This window comes from Podarcis muralis, chromosome 11, assembly GCF_964188315.1.
Source record: "Podarcis muralis chromosome 11, rPodMur119.hap1.1, whole genome shotgun sequence".
Lineage (NCBI taxonomy): Eukaryota > Metazoa > Chordata > Lepidosauria > Squamata > Lacertidae > Podarcis > Podarcis muralis.
The window spans coordinates 64,027,800-64,048,297 of NC_135665.1; the positions used below are offsets into that span (position 1 = coordinate 64,027,800).

The 20,498-nt window shown below is 46.0% G+C and overlaps 1 protein-coding gene across 1 annotated transcript in view; it reads left to right on the forward strand.

Annotated features, from left to right (window-relative positions):
* The window catches only part of DNAI1 (dynein axonemal intermediate chain 1), a 164,852-nt gene that overhangs the window by 41,046 nt on the left and 103,308 nt on the right, over nt 1-20,498 (forward strand). Inside the window, exons 10-12 of the mRNA XM_028748145.2 lie at nt 5,215-5,299; nt 7,350-7,467; nt 11,787-11,830. Of these exons, the coding sequence (XP_028603978.2) occupies nt 5,215-5,299; nt 7,350-7,467; nt 11,787-11,830 (247 nt within the window). The remainder of the gene's footprint in view (nt 1-5,214; nt 5,300-7,349; nt 7,468-11,786; nt 11,831-20,498) is intronic.

The window sequence follows — 20,498 nt, forward strand, 5'->3', positions numbered from 1 at the left end:
CTATTTTATTTTGTTCAACTGAAATATTTATTTTAAAAAAACTGATTAAAAAAATCACAGCGCAGATAGTTCAGTGTGGGTGAATCTTCTCAAGTTGAGGAGCCCAGCAGAGTTGAGTTCCACAAGCACAGTCAGGGACGGAGTAGAGCAGGCTTCCTCAACCTCGGCCCTCCAAAAGTTTTTGGCCTACAACTCCCATGATCCCTAGCTAGCAGGACCAGTGGTCAGGGATGATGGGAATTGTAGTCTCAAAACATCTGGAGGCTCGAGGTTGAGGAAGCCTGGAGTAGAGTATAGATGATGATGATGATGATACTCTTGCAACTCTTTTGGTTGGCATCCGCACGTCTCGGAAGACAATGGAAGAGTGCGCCTTCAAGAGTGAAGTCAAACCTTTGGAGAGTTATAGCACTTGCTGTGGCTGTAGAGACTGATACCGGAGCAACGTTGAGCATTTTCTTTTTCTAAATAATTTTTATTAAATTTCATATTTCCAAATTAAACACATCAAATCAATTAGTCCAAATTATAACAATACATATCATATAATCCAATTGTTTTCCAAATTATAAATTTTTGTGGGGGTACCCATGCTTCTTGATTAGCAGGAGTCCAATCCTCGAATATTTGTTCTGCTTCCATATTAAGAATGGAGTTGCCGGCATGCCGAAGCCTGTGCACGCTGAGCTCCCAGCCAGCACTGGGCTCCCATGGCTTGCAGAGAGCTGCATGTTTGGGGGCTGGGGTCGGGGGAAGCTCGGGCCTCCCCCGCCCCAGCCCCGCGCCTGGGGGAAAAAATAATTTCCCCCCCTTTATTTCCCCCCCAAAAAACTAGGTGCGCCTTATGGGACGGTGCGTCCTATAGGGCGAAAAATACGGTAATCTTCCATCTCAGTCCGTCTCAGTCTTCTTTCTTTCAGTGGTAAAATTGTTAGCAGATAAAAACCTCCTGCCTCTCTTGAAGCATGTGCGTTATCTTTCCCAATTTTTTTCCCTTTTAAGTAACGCAACTAGTTTCGCTCCTGGAAGCAGCTTCGGAGGAGTTCCGAGGCCCGCCGAGGGTTGTGCACCCAGTGCCTCACCCCCTCCTTCTTCCGAACTCGGGGGTGATTTATGGCAACAGCGGGTGAAAACGGCATCTCTCCCCCCTGGAGAGATGAAGGGAGACTGATATACTCCTACCTGTGAGGTAGGGCGAGGCTGAGAGCGAGGGACTGGCCCAAGATCACAGCACAGACAGCTTCCTTCGCTCGCTAAGTTTTGGGAGAAAGAATTGAGCTGTATAAACATGACTGAGTGGAAAAAGTTAAAATTTCCAGAGGAAAATATTCTTTTGAATTATGTACCTGTCATATGGAATTTGACAACTGGACAATGTAAATGGATTCTTTTGTGCCCTTACTATGGCCAAAAGACATAAGGATGCACTAGAAGGATAAATCTATGTCCCCCTTCAGTCAATGGATTGAAAATATGACAACCCTCACAATTTATGAACAGATTGCTTGTAGGCTATGTACGGACAAGTATAACGATATTTGGAACGTGTTTATAAAAAAAATATATCTGGGTATAAATAACGCTACAGTGGTATCTTGGGTTACAGACGCTTCAGGTTACAGACACCTCAGGTTACAGACTCTGCTAACCCAGAAATATTACCTCAGGTTAAGAACTTTGCTTCAGGATGAGAACAAAAATCGTGCAGCAGCGGTGCAGCGATAGTAAGGAGGCTCCATTAGCTAAAGTGGTGCTTCAGGTTAAGAACAGTTTCAGGTTAAGAACGGACCTCCAGAACCAATTAAGTTATTAACCTGAGGTACCACTGTATCTATGTATTTGGATAATAATAACATTGATATACCTATATACGCGGGTGGCGCTGTGGGTTAAACCACAGAGCCTAGGGCTTGCTGATCAGAAGGTCAGCAGTACAAATCCCCACAATGGGGTGAGCTCCCGTTGCTCAGTCTCAGCTCCTGCCCACCTAGCAGTTTGCAAGCACTTCAAAGTGCAAGTAGATAAGTAGGTACCGCTCCGGCGGGAAGGTAAACGCCGTTTCCATGCGCTGCTCTGGCTCGCCAGAAGCAGCTTAGTCATGCTGGCCACATGACTCGGAAGCTCCCTCAGCCAATAAAGCGAGATGAGCGCTGCAACCCCAGAGTTGTCCACGACTGGACCTAACGGTCAGGGATCCCTTTACCTTTCCCTATATACTAGACAAGCATATATGGAACTGTAGTTGTTTGCATATATAACGCTATAATATACCTTCCCTCTTTAATTTCTTTTCTATTTCTATTTCATTTTGTTCACCTGAAATATTTATTAATAAAAAAGTGATTAGACAGTTCAGTGTGGGTGAATCTTTTCAAGTTGAGGAGCCCAGCAGAGTTGAGTTCCAAAAGCACAGTCAGGGACGGAGTAGAGAAGGCTTCCTCAACCTCGGCCCTCCAGATGTTTTTTGGCCTACAACTCCCATGATCCCTAGCTAGCAGGACCAGTGGTCAGGGATGATGGAAATTGTAGTCTCAAAACATCTGGAAGGCCAAGGTTGAGGAAGCCTGGAGTAGAGTATAGATGATGATGATGGTGATGATGATACTCTTGCAACTTTTTTGGTTAGCATTGTCGCGGAAGACAATGGAAGAGTGCGCCTTCAAGGATGAAGTCAAATCTTTGGAGAGTTATAGCGCTTGCTGTGGCTGTAGAGACTGATACCGGAGCAATGTTGAGCATTTTCAGCTCACAGTCCATGATGGTTGGACAACCCAGGATACATGGTCCTGACATTCCAGCTTGCTAGGTGCAAGAGAGTTTGAGTATTGGAAGACACAAGATCTACCCACCCTGGAAGAATGGCAGATGAAGGTGATGGACTATATGGAACTGGCGGAGATGACCGGCAGAATCCGAGACCAGGGAGAAGAGTCGGTGGAAGAAGATTGGAAGAAATTTAAAGAGTATTTACAGAAATACTGCAAAATTAATGAATGTTAGAATGATGTTGGATTGAAGTTAAGTGGTTTTTAGCAGTAATGTTATAAAGATGTGTAAAAATGGATTGTTAACGGGTGATAATCTAAAGTTATAATATATTAAGATTAAGGTAAGGTAAAGGTAAAGGTACCCCTGCCCGTACGGGCCAGTCTTGCCAGACTCTGGGGTTGTGCGCTCATCTCACTCTATAGGCCGGGAGCCAGCGCTGTCCGCAGACACTTCCGGGTCACATGGCCAGCGTGACAAGCTGCATCTGGCGAGCCAGCGCAGCACACGGAACGCCGTTTACCTTCCCGCTGGTAAGCGGTCCCTATTTATCTACTTGCACCCGGGGGTGCTTTCGAACTGCTAGGTTGGCAGGCGCTGGGACCGAACGACGGGAGCGCACCCCGCCGCGGGGATTCGAACCGCCGACCTTTCGATCGGCAAATCCTAGGTGCTGAGGCTTTAACCCACAACGCCACCCGCGTCCCATTAAGATTAAAGATTAGGATAAAAGCAAAGAGGGAAAGGATTTGCTGAAACAACTAATTGAACTGGATACAAAAAAGGGAGGTGTGAGGAGGTCTGGGGAACAGGCAAATGAAAGATAAGACATGGAAAGATTGAATTGTTTTTAACTGTTTTTACATTGTATTTTTTCTTTTTCTTTTTTCTTTTTGTAATATTTTGAAAACTTTAATAAAAATCTTTTTTAAAAAAAGAGAGTTCGTTTTTTGCCTTGTGCAGTAGTTCTGTCCGCTTGTCGAGTGATACTCTGAGCTAAATTTTAATTGATTAATGAGTTTTGATATCTTGATTTCAAATTACCACAAGAGTAAAAATATTTTGGAGCAAGCATATATTCTTACTTTTTGATTATGCATGTCTATATTTCATGGCAAGCATCATCTTGGAAGAGGCATTCATCTTTGAAATATTTGCCCTAGGATCATTTGGTATTAGGCACACATACTTCAATAAATTATAACAGTTTAGGGAGCTCGACTAAGGCTGCAGTCCTAACCTCCTTTTCCTCCTGGGCATAAGGCCCATTGATTTAAATAAGGCTTACTTCTGTGTACTGCACAGGATTGTACTGCAAGTCCGTGGCTTCTCTGGGCAATTCTAATTCCACAAAAAGAATCCCAGCGGATGTTATATGTGATAGGTTTCTAGACAGCAGCTGAGTCTGTCAGTCTAGTCTTGGAAGTGTCGTGGATGACTATCTGCCAAGGGTTAGTCTGACAAGATTACAGAATTGCTTCTTATGGATAAGATGCCTGCAGAGATCAAAACTTTAAAATGTGACATTCTTGAAAAGATGGCTTCCATTGATGAATTATGGAGCCTCGAGGACAGAAATATGGAGACAAACCAAGAAGATTATGCTTCAGGTTTTTCCCAGTATTGCTCCCAGTAGTGCTTAATTGTATAGAAGTCATAATTTATAGAAGTTTGTACAAGCGCAAAGTTATCTCTGTTGCTCCAGCTTCAAGATATAACACAGACGCCCACTTAGGAACAGACTCACAGACTGAATCTCAGCACAAGACCCCGGGCTGCTGAACTGGTATGCCTTAATCACTTATATAGACGGCACTGTGCTGTTACCATAGCAACTGTCCTCGCCGACCTTGTACCTGTTAGCTTATCTAATATATGGAGTGCTTTGTGCCCGTGAAAGAAACCAACCCCTTTCTTCATGAGACTGGGGCCCTGCAGGATCTGATTTCTTTCCACAGAGCCTGTAAGACAGAGTTGTTCCGCCTGGCCTTTGGCTTGGAATCAACTTGATCCCCTTCCCCTCTATCCTTTTCCCTTCCTCCTTCTGTGATGGAACTCCTATTTGGGGACTTCCCTGGCTTTTTTCTGGCCCACGTAGAACCAGTCTGGATAGTTGGCCTTGATGAAGATTTGACATTTTCATCCCCAAAAAGTTTTTGATTTGAGTTAAAATGAGGCTGCATTTTAATGTTGTATTTTAATCTTGTTTTTAAGTTGTATTTTAATCAATTGTTTTATACCTGGTGTTAGCCGCCCTGAACCCAGACTTGGCTGGGGAGGACGGGGTATGAATAAAATTTATTATTATTTACTATTATTCATGTCCAGTTCCTCCAACAGAGAGGTATGCAAGGGAGTCCAGTGGCAGAGGTCTTCCGTCTAATTCCTCTTCTTCCAGCACGGCAGGGGTATGACCCTTCTCCCTGTTTTGTTTTTTCTTCCCAACAGAGTGATGACGTCACCAAGGTGACGAAGGCAGCGAAGATCGTGGAGCGGATGGTCAACCAGAACACCTTTGACGACATTGCCCAAGGTGTGCGACACCTTTGGAGTAACCAGGAGTCCCGTTTTTTTGTTCCCGTATTTTGTTCAAATCACCGCAAATCCACACTCCTCCGGTTTCTAGCTCCTACCCTCCCCTCCCTCCTTAACAGTTCACCGACGAGCACCAGTGAATGTGTGCAGTGATGTAGCAGGATTCTCCAGGTTCAAATGGATTCCCCTTTGCGCTGCGATTTAATTAAATGTTTGTGTGCTCATCAGTAACAGAAGGGTGGTGGTGGTGGAGTAGAGATTGCATATGCTCCTAGTCTGAAATTAAATTTGAGAAATGATCCGAGTTAAACTGGAAAGCAGGCAGAGTGGAGTGCAGGACAGAACAAACTCATAGCACAGTAATACTGGGATGAAGGAGGGGACATCCTCACCTGCCAGCTGGGTGACCTTTGTCCAGTGAGTGCCTCTCAGATTAAGCCACCTCACAGAGTTGTTGTGGGGATTAAATGAGGAAGGGGAGAGAACCATGCCTGCCCCTTTGAGCTCGTTTGAGAAAGCAGTGGAATATAAATGGAATAAATAAATAAATTCACTTCATCCCTAATTTTGACAGGACACATCGGGGGGAAATGGACTTCCCGCATTGCAGCGGGTTGGGCTAGATGACCCTTGGGGTCCCTTCCAATTCTCTGATTCTTTGATTCTCAGCTGTCAGTGTCTGCTGTACAGTTCTGCTGGATCTCTCAGCGGCGTTTGATACCATCGACCATAACATCCTTCTGGAACCGTCTTGAGGGGCTGGGAGCTGGGGGCACTGTTATACAGTGGTTTCGCTCCTTCCTCCTGGGCCGTGTTCAGAAAGTGGTGGTGGGAAATGAGTGTTCACACCCCTGGGCTCTCACTTGTGGGGTGCCTCAGGGTTCTGTCCTCTCCCCCATGCTTTTCAACATCTACATGCAGCCACTGGGAGAGATCATCAGGGGGTTTGGGCTGGGTGTTCATCAATATGCAGATGACACCCAGCTCTGCCTCTCTTTCAAATCAGAACCAGTGAAGTCGGTGAAGGTCCTGTGTGAGTGTCTGGAGGCGGTTGGAGGATGGATGGTGGCTAACAGATTGAGGTTGAATCCTGACAAGACAGAAGTACTGTTTTTGGGGGATGGGGCGGGTGGGTGTGGGGGACTCCCTGGTCCTGAATGGGGTAACTGTGCACCTGAAGGACCAGGTGCACAGCCTGGGAGTCATTTTGGACTCACAGCTGTCCATGGAGGCGCAGGTCAATTCTGTGTCCAGGGCAGCTGTCTACCAGCTCCATCTGGTACGCAGGCTGAGACCCTCCCTGCCCACAGACTGTCTCGCCAGAGTGGTGCATGCTCTGGTTATCTCTGGCTTGGACTACTGCAATGTGCTCTACGTGGGGCTACCTTTGAAGGTGACCCGGAAACCACAACTAATCCAGAATGTGGCAGTTAGACTGGTGACTGGGTGTGGCCACCGAGACCACATAACATCAGTCTTGAAAGACCTACATTGGCTCCCAGTACATTTCCGAGCACAATTCAAAGTGTTGGTGCTGACCTTTAAAGCCCTAAACGGCCTCGGTCCAGTATACCTGAAGGAGCATCTCCACCCCCATCGTTCTGCCTGGACACTGAGGTCCAGCCCCGAGGGCCTTCTGGCGGTTCCCTCCCTGTGAGAACCCAAGTTACAGGGAACCAGGCAGAGGGCCTTCTCGGTAGTGGCACCCGCCCTGTGGAACGCCCTCCCACCAGATGTCAAAGAGATAAACAACTACCAGACTTTCAGAAGACATCTGAAGGCGGCCCTGTTTAGGGAAGCTTTTAATGTTTGATGCATTACGGTATTTTAATATTTTGTTGGAAGCCGCCCAGAGTGGCTGGGGAAACCCAGCCAGATGGGCGGGGTATAAATAATAAATTGTTGTTGTTGTTGTTGTTGTTGTTGTTGTTGTTGTTGTTGTTGTTATACCTGAGTCAAGTGAAAACTGGCACTGACTGTGGATCATGTTGGCCCAGCCGTACATGGATCAAAAACCTGTTTCTGAATGTGATTGTTCCTCTTCCTAGATTTCAAATACTTCGAAGACACCTCTGATGAGTACAGAGATAACCTGGGGACCCTCCTTCCACTGTGGAAGTTTCAGTATGATAAAGCCAAGAGACTGGCAGTCACTGCCCTCTGCTGGTGAGTCAATTCCATGCAGCTTTCAATTGCTTCATTAAGAGCGCTTCAAAAGGAGGGCATGCCTTTGGTATCGCCTGGGTTGCTTTTGCTTCATTGCTTGGGGATTCATACAAAATGTTGCGCAGAAGTGGGTGAAAGACAACTGCTTGAGCTACCCAGTTAGTGCACAGCCTTCAGTCTTCCTTTTTTAATGCCACTGTAATGCACACACTCTCATGCGTTTGCCGGGCACAAATGGGCTTTTCTGGAATGCATTTATGGAAGTTAGTGCAACATTCCACCAGCTCATATCCCTGGCTTGAAAACAGCTGCTTTCAGGTGACTATGCAAAGACCATAGCTGTCAACTTACAGACTTGAAAATAAGGGACCAGCAGCCTTGAAAATAAGGGACCAGCAGCCAAAATAAGGGACCTGCAGCCTCACCTGTTCCAGGCACTCCAGTCTTCCTGTCCTCCTGCAGTCTGGTCAAACTCATGCTGGTAGCTTCGTGAACACTGTCCAACCAACTTTGTAACCAGAGGTTCAACTGAATAGAATCTGAATCACATGCACCACAAGGCCTATGCAGCCTCAACTTAAGATGGCTCCCCGGCCTGGCTTTGCACTGCAAAGTTTGCAGCAGCACGTACAACAAAATGGCGTCCAGCATTCAAAAACCCCCTCAGCTTACATTAACTAGCCACACACAACGCATGCAAGCTCCACCCCCCAGTCGTTCTTAGACTTCTTATTGGGTGAGCAACACAGCCAAGCAACACAGTTGGAGCCTCCCTTCTCCCTGGCCGGCAGGGAGGGAGGGAGGGAGAGGAGCTGCTTCCTTTGAAATTTAAGGGACATCATTTAAGGGACATTTAAGGGACATCTATCAATAAGGGACAGCAGTGGGACATGGCGCTGGAATAAGGGACTGTCCCTTCAAATAAGGGACACTTGACACCTATGGCAAAGACATTTTTACAAAAGTTAAAGGGACAATAAAGCAGAGGTGGCTTACTAAACGGCCTCGGCCCAGTAGACCTGAAGGAGCGTCTCCACCCCCATCATTCTGCCCGGACACTGAGGTCCAGCGCCGAGGGCCTTCTGGCGGTTCCCTCACTGCAAGAAGCCAAGTTACAGGGAACCAGGCAGAGGGCCTTCTCGGTGGTGGTACCCGCCCTGTGGAACGCCCTCCCACCAGATGTCAAAGAGAAAAACAACTACAGGTTAAGTACTTAATTCGTTCTGGAGGTCTGTTCTTAACCTGAAACTGTTCTTAACCTGAAGCACCACTTTAGCTAATGGGGCCTCCCGCCACTGGAGCACGATTTCTGTTCTCATCCTGAAGCAAAGTTCTTAATGGGGCAGAACTAGAAAGGAAAGAGAGGGGCATCACAGGCACCTTTGGTCCTCATCCTCAGCCAGTCACCCACCTGGGCAGGGGAAGAGGAAGAGGAAGCGGTGGCAGCAGGGTGCTGGAACCCTGGAGGGCCATTACTGCCCGTCGGTGTAGACTATACTGAGCCAGATGGACCCACGGTCCGATTCAGTATAAGCTTCCTATGTTCCGATGTGGGCGGGCCCTATCCACTACCCCTCCTGCCACCCTTGGCCATGCCAGTCCCCCAGTATTGTCCCCAACCAGAGGCGGGTGAGGGGCTTGCCTGCCCCTGCCCCTGCTCATTGCTGGTGGGGCTACAGAGAGGGCAGGAGGAAAAGGAGGGGAATGACTCTTCCTTGTGTTTTTTAATATACAGTGGTACCTCGGGTTAAGAACTTAATTCGTTCTGGAGGTCCGTTCTTAACCTGAAACTGTTCTTAACCTAAGGTACCACTTTAGCTAATGGGGCCTCCCGCTGCCGCCACACGATTTCTGTTCTCATCCTGAAGCAAAGTTCTTAACCCGAGGTACTATTTCTGGGTTAGCGGAGTCTGTAACCTGAAGCGTCTGTAACCTGAAGCGTATGTAACCCAAGGTACCACTGTACCAGACTTTTAGAATACATCTGAAGGCAGCCCTGTGTAGGGAAGCTTTTAATGTTTGATGCATTACAGTATTTTAATATTTTGTTGGAAGCCGCCCAGAATGACTGAGGTAGCCCAGCCAGATGGGCAGGGTATAAATAATAAGTTATTATTAGTATTAGTATTAGTATTATTAACCAGATGTTGCTGAACGAAATGCATACCGTGATTTTTTTAAATCACCGATTGCAATATGTAAATGCAATGCTTTGATTAATCAGTGTAGTTGTTTAGTTTAAAATCCAGCGAGATGTTCTAAAGACCTTCAGTTGGTTCAGAGTCTCAGTTATTATAAGCCCATTTAAACATATTTCTGACAATATGCGTCTTGCCCTTTCCCTCAGCTTCTTCTTGGCCTCCAAGCAAAAGGGAGACATTCTTGTTGGCAGGGGGAAAGGTGGCACAGTCTTACGGTTTGAGGTCCTTCTGACAGCCTGTTGCATGGCCCTGGGATCCCGCAGCTAAACCAGGGGGTGACAGAAACAGAGGAAATCATTCTTTATGTTCATTCGAAAGGAGAAATACGAAGTGCCTGCTGGACCAGCATCCTGTTCTCACAGCGGCCAACCAGATGTCTCTGGGAAACAAAAAAACAGGATTTGGGCACAAAAGCTCTCCCCCCTCCTTTAGTTTGGGCAAGGTATCATATTCAGTGTGTGGGTCAGAGACCACACCTTGCCGCATTCTTCCTTGATTCTTCCCCCTGGTGTGCACAAATCAGCTTCACAGCAAAAATCACACATTATTGTATTTTAATTAGCTAGTTAATTAATTTGGCTCTCTGTCAATCGACATAAGGAGCAACAGTCAGCAAATACGCTTGATTGGTTAGCATATTCCTGAACAAGCAACCAGCACATTCCACATGGGCAAAATCCTCTTTAAATTGAAGCAGAGTTCAGAATTTGAGAAACATCTTTCCTGAGTGTCCTTATTAGTTAATCCTGTCAACAATATTTCCCAAATTCAGTGGTTTTCCAGGAAATAGCCAGTCTCGTTGTTTTGCCACCTACCGCCAGGATCATAGCATTCCTGGAAATTGTAAGGTTATTTCTTTTAGGAGCATAGGTAAGATGTTTTATGCTGGGTTTGACTGTCCATGTGGCCTTGTGTTGTCTCCGCTGATGGCAAGTTCGTCTGTAGACTCTGTGGTGGAGGCCTTTCGGATCACATTATACCAGATCCTTTTAAGCTGGAGATATCAGGGATTGTACGTGGAACCTTTTGTATGCAAAACATTCATGCACTCTAAAGGAAAGGGTAAAGGGACCCCTGACCATTAGGTCCAGTCGTGGCCGACTCTGGGGTTGCGGTGCTCATCTCGCTTTATTGGCCGAGGGAGCCGGCGTACAGCTTCCGGGTCATGTGGCCAGCATGACTAAGCCGCTTTTGGCGAACCAGAGCAGCACACGGAAACACCGTTTACCTTTCCGCCGGAGTGGTACCTATTTATCTACTTGCACTGTGACGTGCTTTCGAACTGCTAGGTTGGCAGCAGCAGGGACCAAACAACGGGAGCTCTACTCAGTGCTTTTTTTCCTAAAAAAAATGTTTAAGGATACTCTCATTTTCCTACTCATATTGAAATACTGCCCCTCAATGAGGCCAACCTTAGATTCACAAAATGTTTAGGGGAATGTGTACCCCCAGAAAAAAGCAGTGTCTCTACTACTGACCAGTGGACGCTGGCTTTAATGAACTGTGCCTCCATCTCAAAGCTTCTAGCAGCAGCCGTTAAATTTTCCTAACAAGCTGAACTCGAAGCTTAGGGAAGCCAAGTCAGGAGGTCATAGAGGCCTTTAATATCAAATATAAATGGGTGAAAATGGATGTAAATCTGGATCTGTGCTCCACATCCATAAGCACTGGGCAAGGGTCCCCTATTTTTTCATCTGGCTTAAAATATTCCGGAGGAATTTTCCAAAGTGCCTGAGCGCACAAGGCCCACATTGACACACCGCTGTTCATAAGTGTCTCCAAGAACACAGTCATCATCTGTAGACCCACAAAAGTCCATTCAGATGTGAAGGAAATAAGCAGCTATCCTATCTTTAAAAGACATCTGAAGGCAGCCCTGTTTAGGGAAGTTTTTAATATTTAATGCTGTATTGTTTTTAACACTCGATTGGAAGCTGCCCAGAGTGGCTGGGGAAACTCAGCCAGATGGGCAGGGTATAAATAATAATATATTATTATTATTATTATTATTATTATTATTATTATTATTATTATTATTATTAACGTGCACAGGATAAGCATGTGTCGCTGCATACCATTTAGGTGGCTTAAATGCTAATGGCCCCATTTTTCTTACAGGAACCCCAAGTACAAGGATTTGTTTATCGTGGGACACGGCTCTTGTAAGTGAGTTTGAAAATGAAACGATGGAGATTCTTCTTAACTGATAGTGCGAGGAGAGCTTTTCAAATGGTGTACCTGCCAGGGCTGATGCGTTTCCTCCTGGACCACTTCTGACACATAGGACACTTTGTCTCTTTCTTCTCTGTGCTGTCTGCCGAGTCCGGCTATCCTTACTGCTCCTTGCCTCTGGGCTTCTGGGGAAGGCATGGTCAATGCATATCAAAACAGTCTTCTTTTTTCACTTGCTGAGCAAGCTGTGCTCACGGCTGTCAATACTGAGCCTTGCTGCCTGGACCAAGGAGGTGACGCAGGGTCTGGCTCGATCCCTGACAGCCACATATCTTCACCCTGGCGCTTCCAAGGATCTGGAGCCAGGCTTGTTTTGCTTCCTTCTTATGCTACTCTAAAATGTCAGAGCGAAGAAGCAGAATAGCTTTGTGCTTGTCTTGGTGCGCAGGTGCACAGCCTGGGAGTCACAGTTGTCCATGGAGGCGCAGGTCAATTCTGTGTCCAGGGCAGCTGTCTACCAGCTCCATCTGGTATGCAGGCTGAGACCCTACCTGCCCGCAGACTCTCTTGCCCGAGTGGTGCATGCTCTGGTTATCTCTGGCTTGGACTACTGCAATGCGCTCTACGTGGGGCTACCTTTGAAGGTGACCCAGAAACTGCAACTAATCCAGAATGCGGCAGCTAGACTGCTGAATGGGAGCAGCTGCCAAGACCACATAACACCAGTCTTGAAAGACCTACATTGGCTCCCAGTACATTTCCGAGCACAATTCAAAGTGTTGGTGCTGACCTTTAAAGCCCTAAACGGCCTTGGTCCAGTATACCTGAAGGAGCATCTCCACCTACATCATTCTGCCCGGACATTGAGGTCCAGCACCGAGGGCCTTCTGGTGGTTCCTTCACTGCGAGAAGCCAAGTTACAGGGAACCAGGCAGAGGGCCTTCTCGGTAGTGGCACCCGCCCTTTGGAACGCCCTCTCACCAGATGTCAAAGAGAAAAACAACTACCAGACTTTTAGGAGACATCTGAAGGCAGCCCTGTTTAGGGAAGCTTTTAATGTTTAATAGATTATTGTATTTTAATCTTTTGTTGGAAGCTGCCCAGAGTGGCTGGGGAAACCCAGCCAGATGGGTGGGGTATAAATAAATTATTATTATTATTATTATTATTATTATTATTATTATTATTATTATTATTATTATTATCATTATTATTATTATTAATACTTTCTGCTGAAACCCGCCCAACTTTCCAGAGAAAACCTGCTTTCTTTCCTTTCTGACCATTGGCATTTGTTGTTATCGTAAGTCTTTATGTGCGTACGCCTGTTTTGCTCACTTGGTGGCATGGACAGGCACACGTAGCGTAAGGAAGTTATGCCGCAGACCCCATCTATAACCCCTCCACACCCAACTCACAAATGGAACCAGAGCGCAAGGCATTAAGGTGCTTTCTGCTGATCCTGTCATTTCTCTTTGGGACAGTCAGGAGAAGCAGAGGAGCTGCGCTGCTACGCTGTTGAAAACTTGTCCGGATGAGCCCATAAGAACCACCACCTGCAAGATGAGGCCCATAGGCTGCTCAGTCCAGCATCCTGTTCTCACAGTGGCCAACCCAATGCCTGTGTCAAACCAGCAAGCAGGATTTGAGCACGAGAGCACTTTCCCCTCCTCTGGTTTTCAGCAACTAATACAGCCAACAACCATTTTCCGCTGGGGTTTTGTTCCTGGCCCCCACTCACATTCCATCCTGCCCTCTTCCTGGTCCAGAACAAAAGCAACATGCAAACCAAAACACAGCCATCCTTGGAAATAGACGTTTACCCAGATTTTGAAGTGCTGTTCTGCAGCCAACTAATGTGTACAAAAAAAAAAATGCATATACTAGACTAAAGATATGCATATACGTATGTGGGAAAGATATAAAACAAGCAGGCATAATGTACAAAACCGGGTTGTTATTAGGGGAAATTGTTTGCAGAAATGTGGGAAACCAGTGACTGCAAATATGAGAAACAGAGAGAACCCGAAATGGACAGATTTCCCCATCCTTACCTGAGGCCTTGGTGAGCCACTGCCCATCAGACTAAAGCAGACCTTGGCTTGATTGACAGACCATCTAACCCAGTTACAAGGCAGTTTCATGGCTTGGCCACATGACAGGTTTCCTCTGACAGCCATTTGGCTGTGTGGTGAGTTGCACTTTGAGTTGGATATTTGGCCAGGCATAGCTTCTGGTTGTGCGAAGGAGCTGGGAGATGCTTGGTTTGGGAAAGTGAAGGCATTGCCCACTGGCAGGGCGACCACCCTGATGGTGTCGTAAGGTCTTCTGAATCATCGTTTGTTGTTGTTTAGTCGTTTAGTCGTGTCCGACTCTTTGTGACCCCCTGGACCAGAGCACACCAGGCACTCCTGTCTTCCACTGCCTCCCGCAGTTTGGTCAAACTCATGTTGGTAGCTTCGAGAACACTGTCCAACCAACTCGTCCTCTGTCGTCCCCTTCTCCTTGTGCCCTCCATCTTTCCCAACATCAGGGTCTTTTCCAGGGAGTCTTCTCTTCTCACGAGGTGGCCAAAGTATTGGAGCCTCAGCTTCAGGATCTGTCCTTCCAGTGAGCACTCAGGGCTGATTTCCTTAAGAATGGATAGGTTTGATCTTCTTGCAGTCCATGGGACTCTCAAGAGTCTCCTCCAGCACCATAATTCATAAAGCATCAATTCTTCGGCGATCAGCCTTCTTGATGGTCCAGCTCTCACTTCCATACATCACTACTGGGAAAACCATAGCTTGAACTATACGGACCTTTGTTGGCAAGGTGATGTCTCTGCTTTTGAAGATGCTGTTTAGGTTTGTCATCGCTTTTCTCCCAAGAAGCAGGCATCTTTTAATTTTGTGACTGCTGTCACCATCTGCAGTGATCATGGAGCCCAAGAAAGTAAAATCTCTTACTGCCTCCATTTCTTCCCCTTCTATTTGCCAGGAGGTGATGGGACCAGTGGCCATGATCTTAGGTTTTTTTTATGTTGAGCTTCAGACCATATTGTGCACTCTCCTCTTTCACCCTCATTAAAAGGTTCTTTAATTTCTCCTCTCTGCCATCGAGGTTGTGTCATCTGCATGTCCGGTTGTTGATATTTCTTCTGGCGATCTTAATTCCGGCTAGGGATTCATCCAGCCCAGCCTTTCGCATGATGAATTCTGCATATAAGTTAAATAAGCAGGGAGACAATATACAGCCCTGCCGTACTCCTTTCCCAATTTTGAACCAATCAGTTGTTCCATATCCTGTTCTAACTGTAGCTTCTTGTCCCACATAGAGATCATCATTAGAGCAGGCTAAAGACTCTCCTGCCTGATTGCTGGAGGTTGCAGATTAGCCTCTGCGAATCAGCCTGAATGAATTCTCTAATGCAATCCCTTGTACTAATACATTTCCAAAGCATAAAGCATCGCTAGGCACGTGTGAAGCTGACGACCCTCATTAGACTGCACGGCCTCTGAACAAATATAGCACATGGAGAATAATGTCCCAAAGTGTGTCGTCAATCCTAGCCGGGAGCTGGATTGCGGTTCAGTCATTTAAGTTCTTCAATACTTTGCATAATTTCTTCCAGGGCAGCCGGTATGTCAATTTCATTTTTAATTGGCCAGCAATGTAGCCCTATCCTGCGGCATTTATGAACAAGGAGGGAAATAAGTAGTTGGAGCCTGAGAAAACTACAGCGCACTGAATTACAGGCAAGGAGCATGGACAGACATTGGATCTGCACCCTCCAGTGGGTGGCAGTAGATCCCTATGGATCCCTCACCTGCCCTCACCGATGCCTGTAGGACTGGTGGCCCCTCCTCAGTGCTGTGGGGCTGTGACTCTGCCTCTTCCCCATCTTATTCCACACTGGGAGTGAAGAATAAGCTTACCTTCATGTCCATGAGGGCTAGTAACTTTTATTTTTTTGAGATTCCTGGGATGCTGAATTCCCATGCCCAGTACCATGTTATAATTTTTCTTCCATTGTTGAAAATGCTTCTCTTTGCTTTATAAACCAGTTCTTGTGGTAAATGGATTGCCTGTCTCACTCCCAATTCAAGTCCTGGGCGGATAACCTTTAAAATACATTTTGGGAATTCATGTTGCATTTCTCTACCCTCAAAAGAGCCTCATGCTTCTTTGTGCCCTCGTCATTCCTGGGATGATTTCCTTTTAAACATGAACTGTTTAAATAACAGACACAGGAATAAGGAAGAGTTCCATCCAGAACTTCTTCCAATGTGAAGCGTATTGCGCAGCCTGCAATTTAGTGAGTGGTTGTTCCCACTTCGAAGCAGGGGCTATTTTTGCTCCGAAAAGCACCCGTATTTCAGTCATAAGGCCGCTGAGTGCTGGAGGAATCCCTAACAATGAGCCTTTAGAGGAGCAATAAGAACATCGGTTTGCAATGAAGTGCTATGGCCTTACAGCAAGAATGTGCTGTTCCAGTCACTGGGTGTTTGTGTTCAAATTATCCTGCAATTTGAAAGCACTTTACTGCTCCCACACAAAGAGGAACCTTCCTGTTTATCTTTGCTTCTGACATGGGAAGACTCTTCGCAGATGGAACAAAAAATTGAGCTGAGCTGCTGGTTCCAGTGAACATGACATGGAGCTTATTTCATTTATTCATCTTTTATTTTGAACAGTTCCAACCTCCTTTTCATCACCGCCAGTCTCAGCGTACAGGGCAATTAAAACTCACCCAGAGGAAGCAATCCTAATTAAAAAGCCACTTGCATTTGTTGTTGTGTCTAGTTTGGATCTGCTAATATCGGACCACCAGTCAATCTATATTGTCTACTTTGGCGTTAACTAACCTGCTGCCCTCCAGATGTTTGGGACTACAGTTCCCATCAGCTCCAGCCATCACAGCTGATGGACATTGCAGCCCATCTGGACGGGTGAACTCTGGCCCCTCTGACCTGCTAGCAGCAGACCTTTCCAAGGTCTCAGTCAGGTGTCTTTCCCAACCTGATACCTAAAGTCGTCTTCGTTTTTTAAATGGAGGCGCCATTGATTGGATTTAGGACCTTCTGCTTGCAAAGGATGTGCTCTGCTACAGACCCTTCCCTATGGAAAGAGCAGAAATGCCTGGAAAGAACATAAGTGGTGCCTGAACATCTGCCACAATGGCCCATCTAGTCCAGCCAGCCAGAGGCCCCAAAGGGAAACCCGCAAGCAGGATTTGAACACAAGAGCACTGCGTCGATCACTTCTGTGGATCCTACTGTCTTGATACAAACTGATGGACAATCAAACCACGACTGATCAGAGCCCCCATACAGATTGCGTAGGTCAAATATGGCAACGCTGCAAAGCTCCCACGCTAAGGAATGGATCTTATTATTGAAATTGAAATTGAAATACTTTATTGTCACTTGTACAATTGAGATTACATGAGCACCCCCCCCCACTCAGCTCTCTTAGTCTTAATTCCCCTCATTTACTGATGCACACCCACCAAATCCGAAAGTCAGTTGCCCTGTTGTTATCTTTTCCAGCGGATTCACGGGACAGCCCATAATATCTTGTGCTGTATTCACCACCCTCTGTAGGCACTTCCTATCAGATGATGTCAAACCAGCGTACCACACCGTGATGCACTACGAAAGGACACTTTCTATTGTTGACCGGTAGAAGGAGATCATCAGATGTTGATTGACATCGTTCTTCCGCAATACTCGGAGGAGATGGAGTCTCTGTTGGGCTTTCTTAACCACCTGGGTTGTATTGATTTTCCAAGTAAGCTCTTGGAATAGACTCTCAAGATAGAATCTCAAGTGTCCACACTGGCCTGTGTGTTCACTGAAGACAAATGGAAAAGGGGTTTTTTTGTGGGGGCGGGGGGAGGGAATGACAAGAGCTGGAGGAGGGCGGATTCTTTTTTTTTAAAAAAAAAAGATTTTTATTAAAGTTTTCAAAGTTTATTAAAAAAACAAGACAAAACAAAAGAACAAACAAAAACAAGTATACTTTCAAACCCTTATTTTCTTACAACTTACTTCCCCGACTTCCTCATACCTCCCCTTTCTGTATTCTAATGTCCAATTTATTAATTCAGCAAATCCTCTCCCTTATTTTCCCTTTAAATTTTTTAACCTTTCATTTCTATACTTAACCATTACTGCTGAAAACCACATATTTTCTAATCCGGCGTCATTCTAGCATTCATTAATTTTGCAATGTTTCCTGAGATAGTCTTTAAATTTCTTCCAATCTTCTTCCGCCGTCTCTCTTCCCTGGTCACGGATTCTGCCGGTCATTTCTGCCAGTCCCATGTAGTCTATCACCTTCATCTGCCATTCTTCCAAGGTGGGTAGTTCTTGCAACTTCCAATACTTTGCGATGAGTATTCTTGCCGTGGAGGAGGGCGGATTCAAGCTGGGCAGCATGGAAGCTGCTTGAAGGAGATAATTTCATGCTCTGAATTAACCTAGATCAGTGGTTCCCAATTAGCATGTTGCTGATAATACCAAAGCTGCAGGTTTCAACCCCTGTATGGGACAGCTGCATGTTCCTCCATTGCAGGGGGTTGGACTAGGTGATCCTCAGGCTCTTTCCCAACTCTCCCAAATCTACAATTCTATGATTCTATGATCAGTAGCTCTTCCTAGTTATTTCCAAGCTATGAGGGGTGGAAACTTGCTTATCTTCTTTAAACAAAGGTTGGTTTTCCCTCAGCTGTATTCCAATCAAGTGGTGAATCTGAGAACACAGAAAACTTCACTTGTCTCCGGCTAGAGAGAAAAAGAGAAGGAAGCAACTTTCTTTCTGGTCTGCCCCCAGACATTCCAAGTTTGTTGCACCGCAGGCTCCTTCCTCTGTGTGCAAATCTCACCTGTCATATTTCTTCAGCTCGCTCTGGAAAGAGCAATTTCTTTTCCTTCTTTAGAAGGCCTCCTTATCGCTTTTCACATGCGGCTCGTCAGCTGATGAGGATGCAATCCCAAACTGACTAATTCAGTTCCAGGCCTTCGCTGCTTTGCACCCAGAGCTTCGGCTTCAGATAGGCTCTGGGGCTTTGCAGAGATTGCTGCTAATCTTGGTTAATTTGTCGGGTGATGTTCAGTGTACTGTTTTGTGCAGACGCACACACATGGGTACATGGGTGCTTGTGAGAAAGCATATTCCCAGTGAATGGCTATGTTCACACTTCACTGTGTGAAGTGCACTGTGCATTTGATGTGCTTCCAACGCTTGGCGTTTAATCTGTGCTCACACAATATTCTCCAAAATGCTTATGCACCCTGTAGTTTGCACAAAATGCTACTGCCCAATGCCTTGTCTCTCAAACCAGCTTCACATTGCTTGGATGTCTTAAACCACTCATAATTTCTCTGGCCAAGCTGGGAACACATTTGCATGGGATAAAGGCCCTCCACCATTCCCTTCAAGCCCACCAAAAACACAGAAATGAATATAAACACTAAAGAGGCCTTGCCGAGGTGAACAGTTAATGCGGAAAGCTGTGAAACGGCATTGGGGGGAAAACTCCAGCAACTTCAGTGTGCTCTAAGGCAGTCACATGAACACACCACCAATGTCAGAGGAGAGCTGGCAATCTGCAATCAGCTCACTGTGGTGTTTGGCTGTGATTGCAATTATCAGTTTATCTAGCCTTACATAATCAGCGCTCCAAGCCTGCCTCTTGATAGATGATGTATCGGGGGGGGAGTGTTCCTAGCCCATCATATTTCCCTTTATGATAATGCAATTATGCTGCTGTTTTTACATGTTGAAGCAATATTTCTCACACCTCTTGAACCCCCATCTTTCTAAACTTACTCGACCCCTTCTAGGGAGCCTAACCCTGTACCACCAGCTGGAGGGGGGGCAGGTAGCCCTGGAGACTTCAGATCAGCCCTGGCGGTCTAGCAACCCTGCACCTGTCCGTTTGGGAGAGAAGTGCGTAGTGATTTCTGCATGCAGGTGTTTGCGATAGCAGCCTGCAGTTGTGCATTTGAAGATGTCTGGACAGGGAGACTGGCCTGGCACTAGTGTTCGAAGAGGAGCAAAGCAAAGCATTCATTTAACTCCCACTTGAGAAACCTCACACCAAGGAAACAAGTCCAAAACATCTCAAGGGCACCAGGTTGTGGAAGGCTGACATGTACAAATTAGATGTTTTGCACCAAAGCTCCTCTCACTTGTCTGGTTGCTGCAAATCACAGAGCGCTTCTAAGAATCTGGAGCTAACAAAAGCTTTTGCCACTTGATGGCACTGTTAAATATTTAGTGAGCAGTAAGATGGGGGGCGGGGGACAGAATGTTAAAATCCTCGTAAAAGATAGCATGTCCAGGAGGTTCAAACAAAACAAAATTCTAAAGTGATATACTCAACTATCTACCGTATTTAGAGCTTGTCACTCTAAAGAACTTTCCCCATGGATGCTATCTGCAGCTAGGATTTCAGTAGTCCAGCCACAGAAATTTTTGAAAATCTAGATTTGTCTTTGTGGTATAAAAACTCATAGACTTTGGCTATTGCTGAAAAAATAACATACAAATTGTAGATGTCCAGAGTGATGCAGAACCCAGCTTCTATATCATCTTATGCTTTATACTTAGATGATCAACATTCACCATTCATGCCAGCTTGAGAAATATGCATATATTACTGTGTTTCTC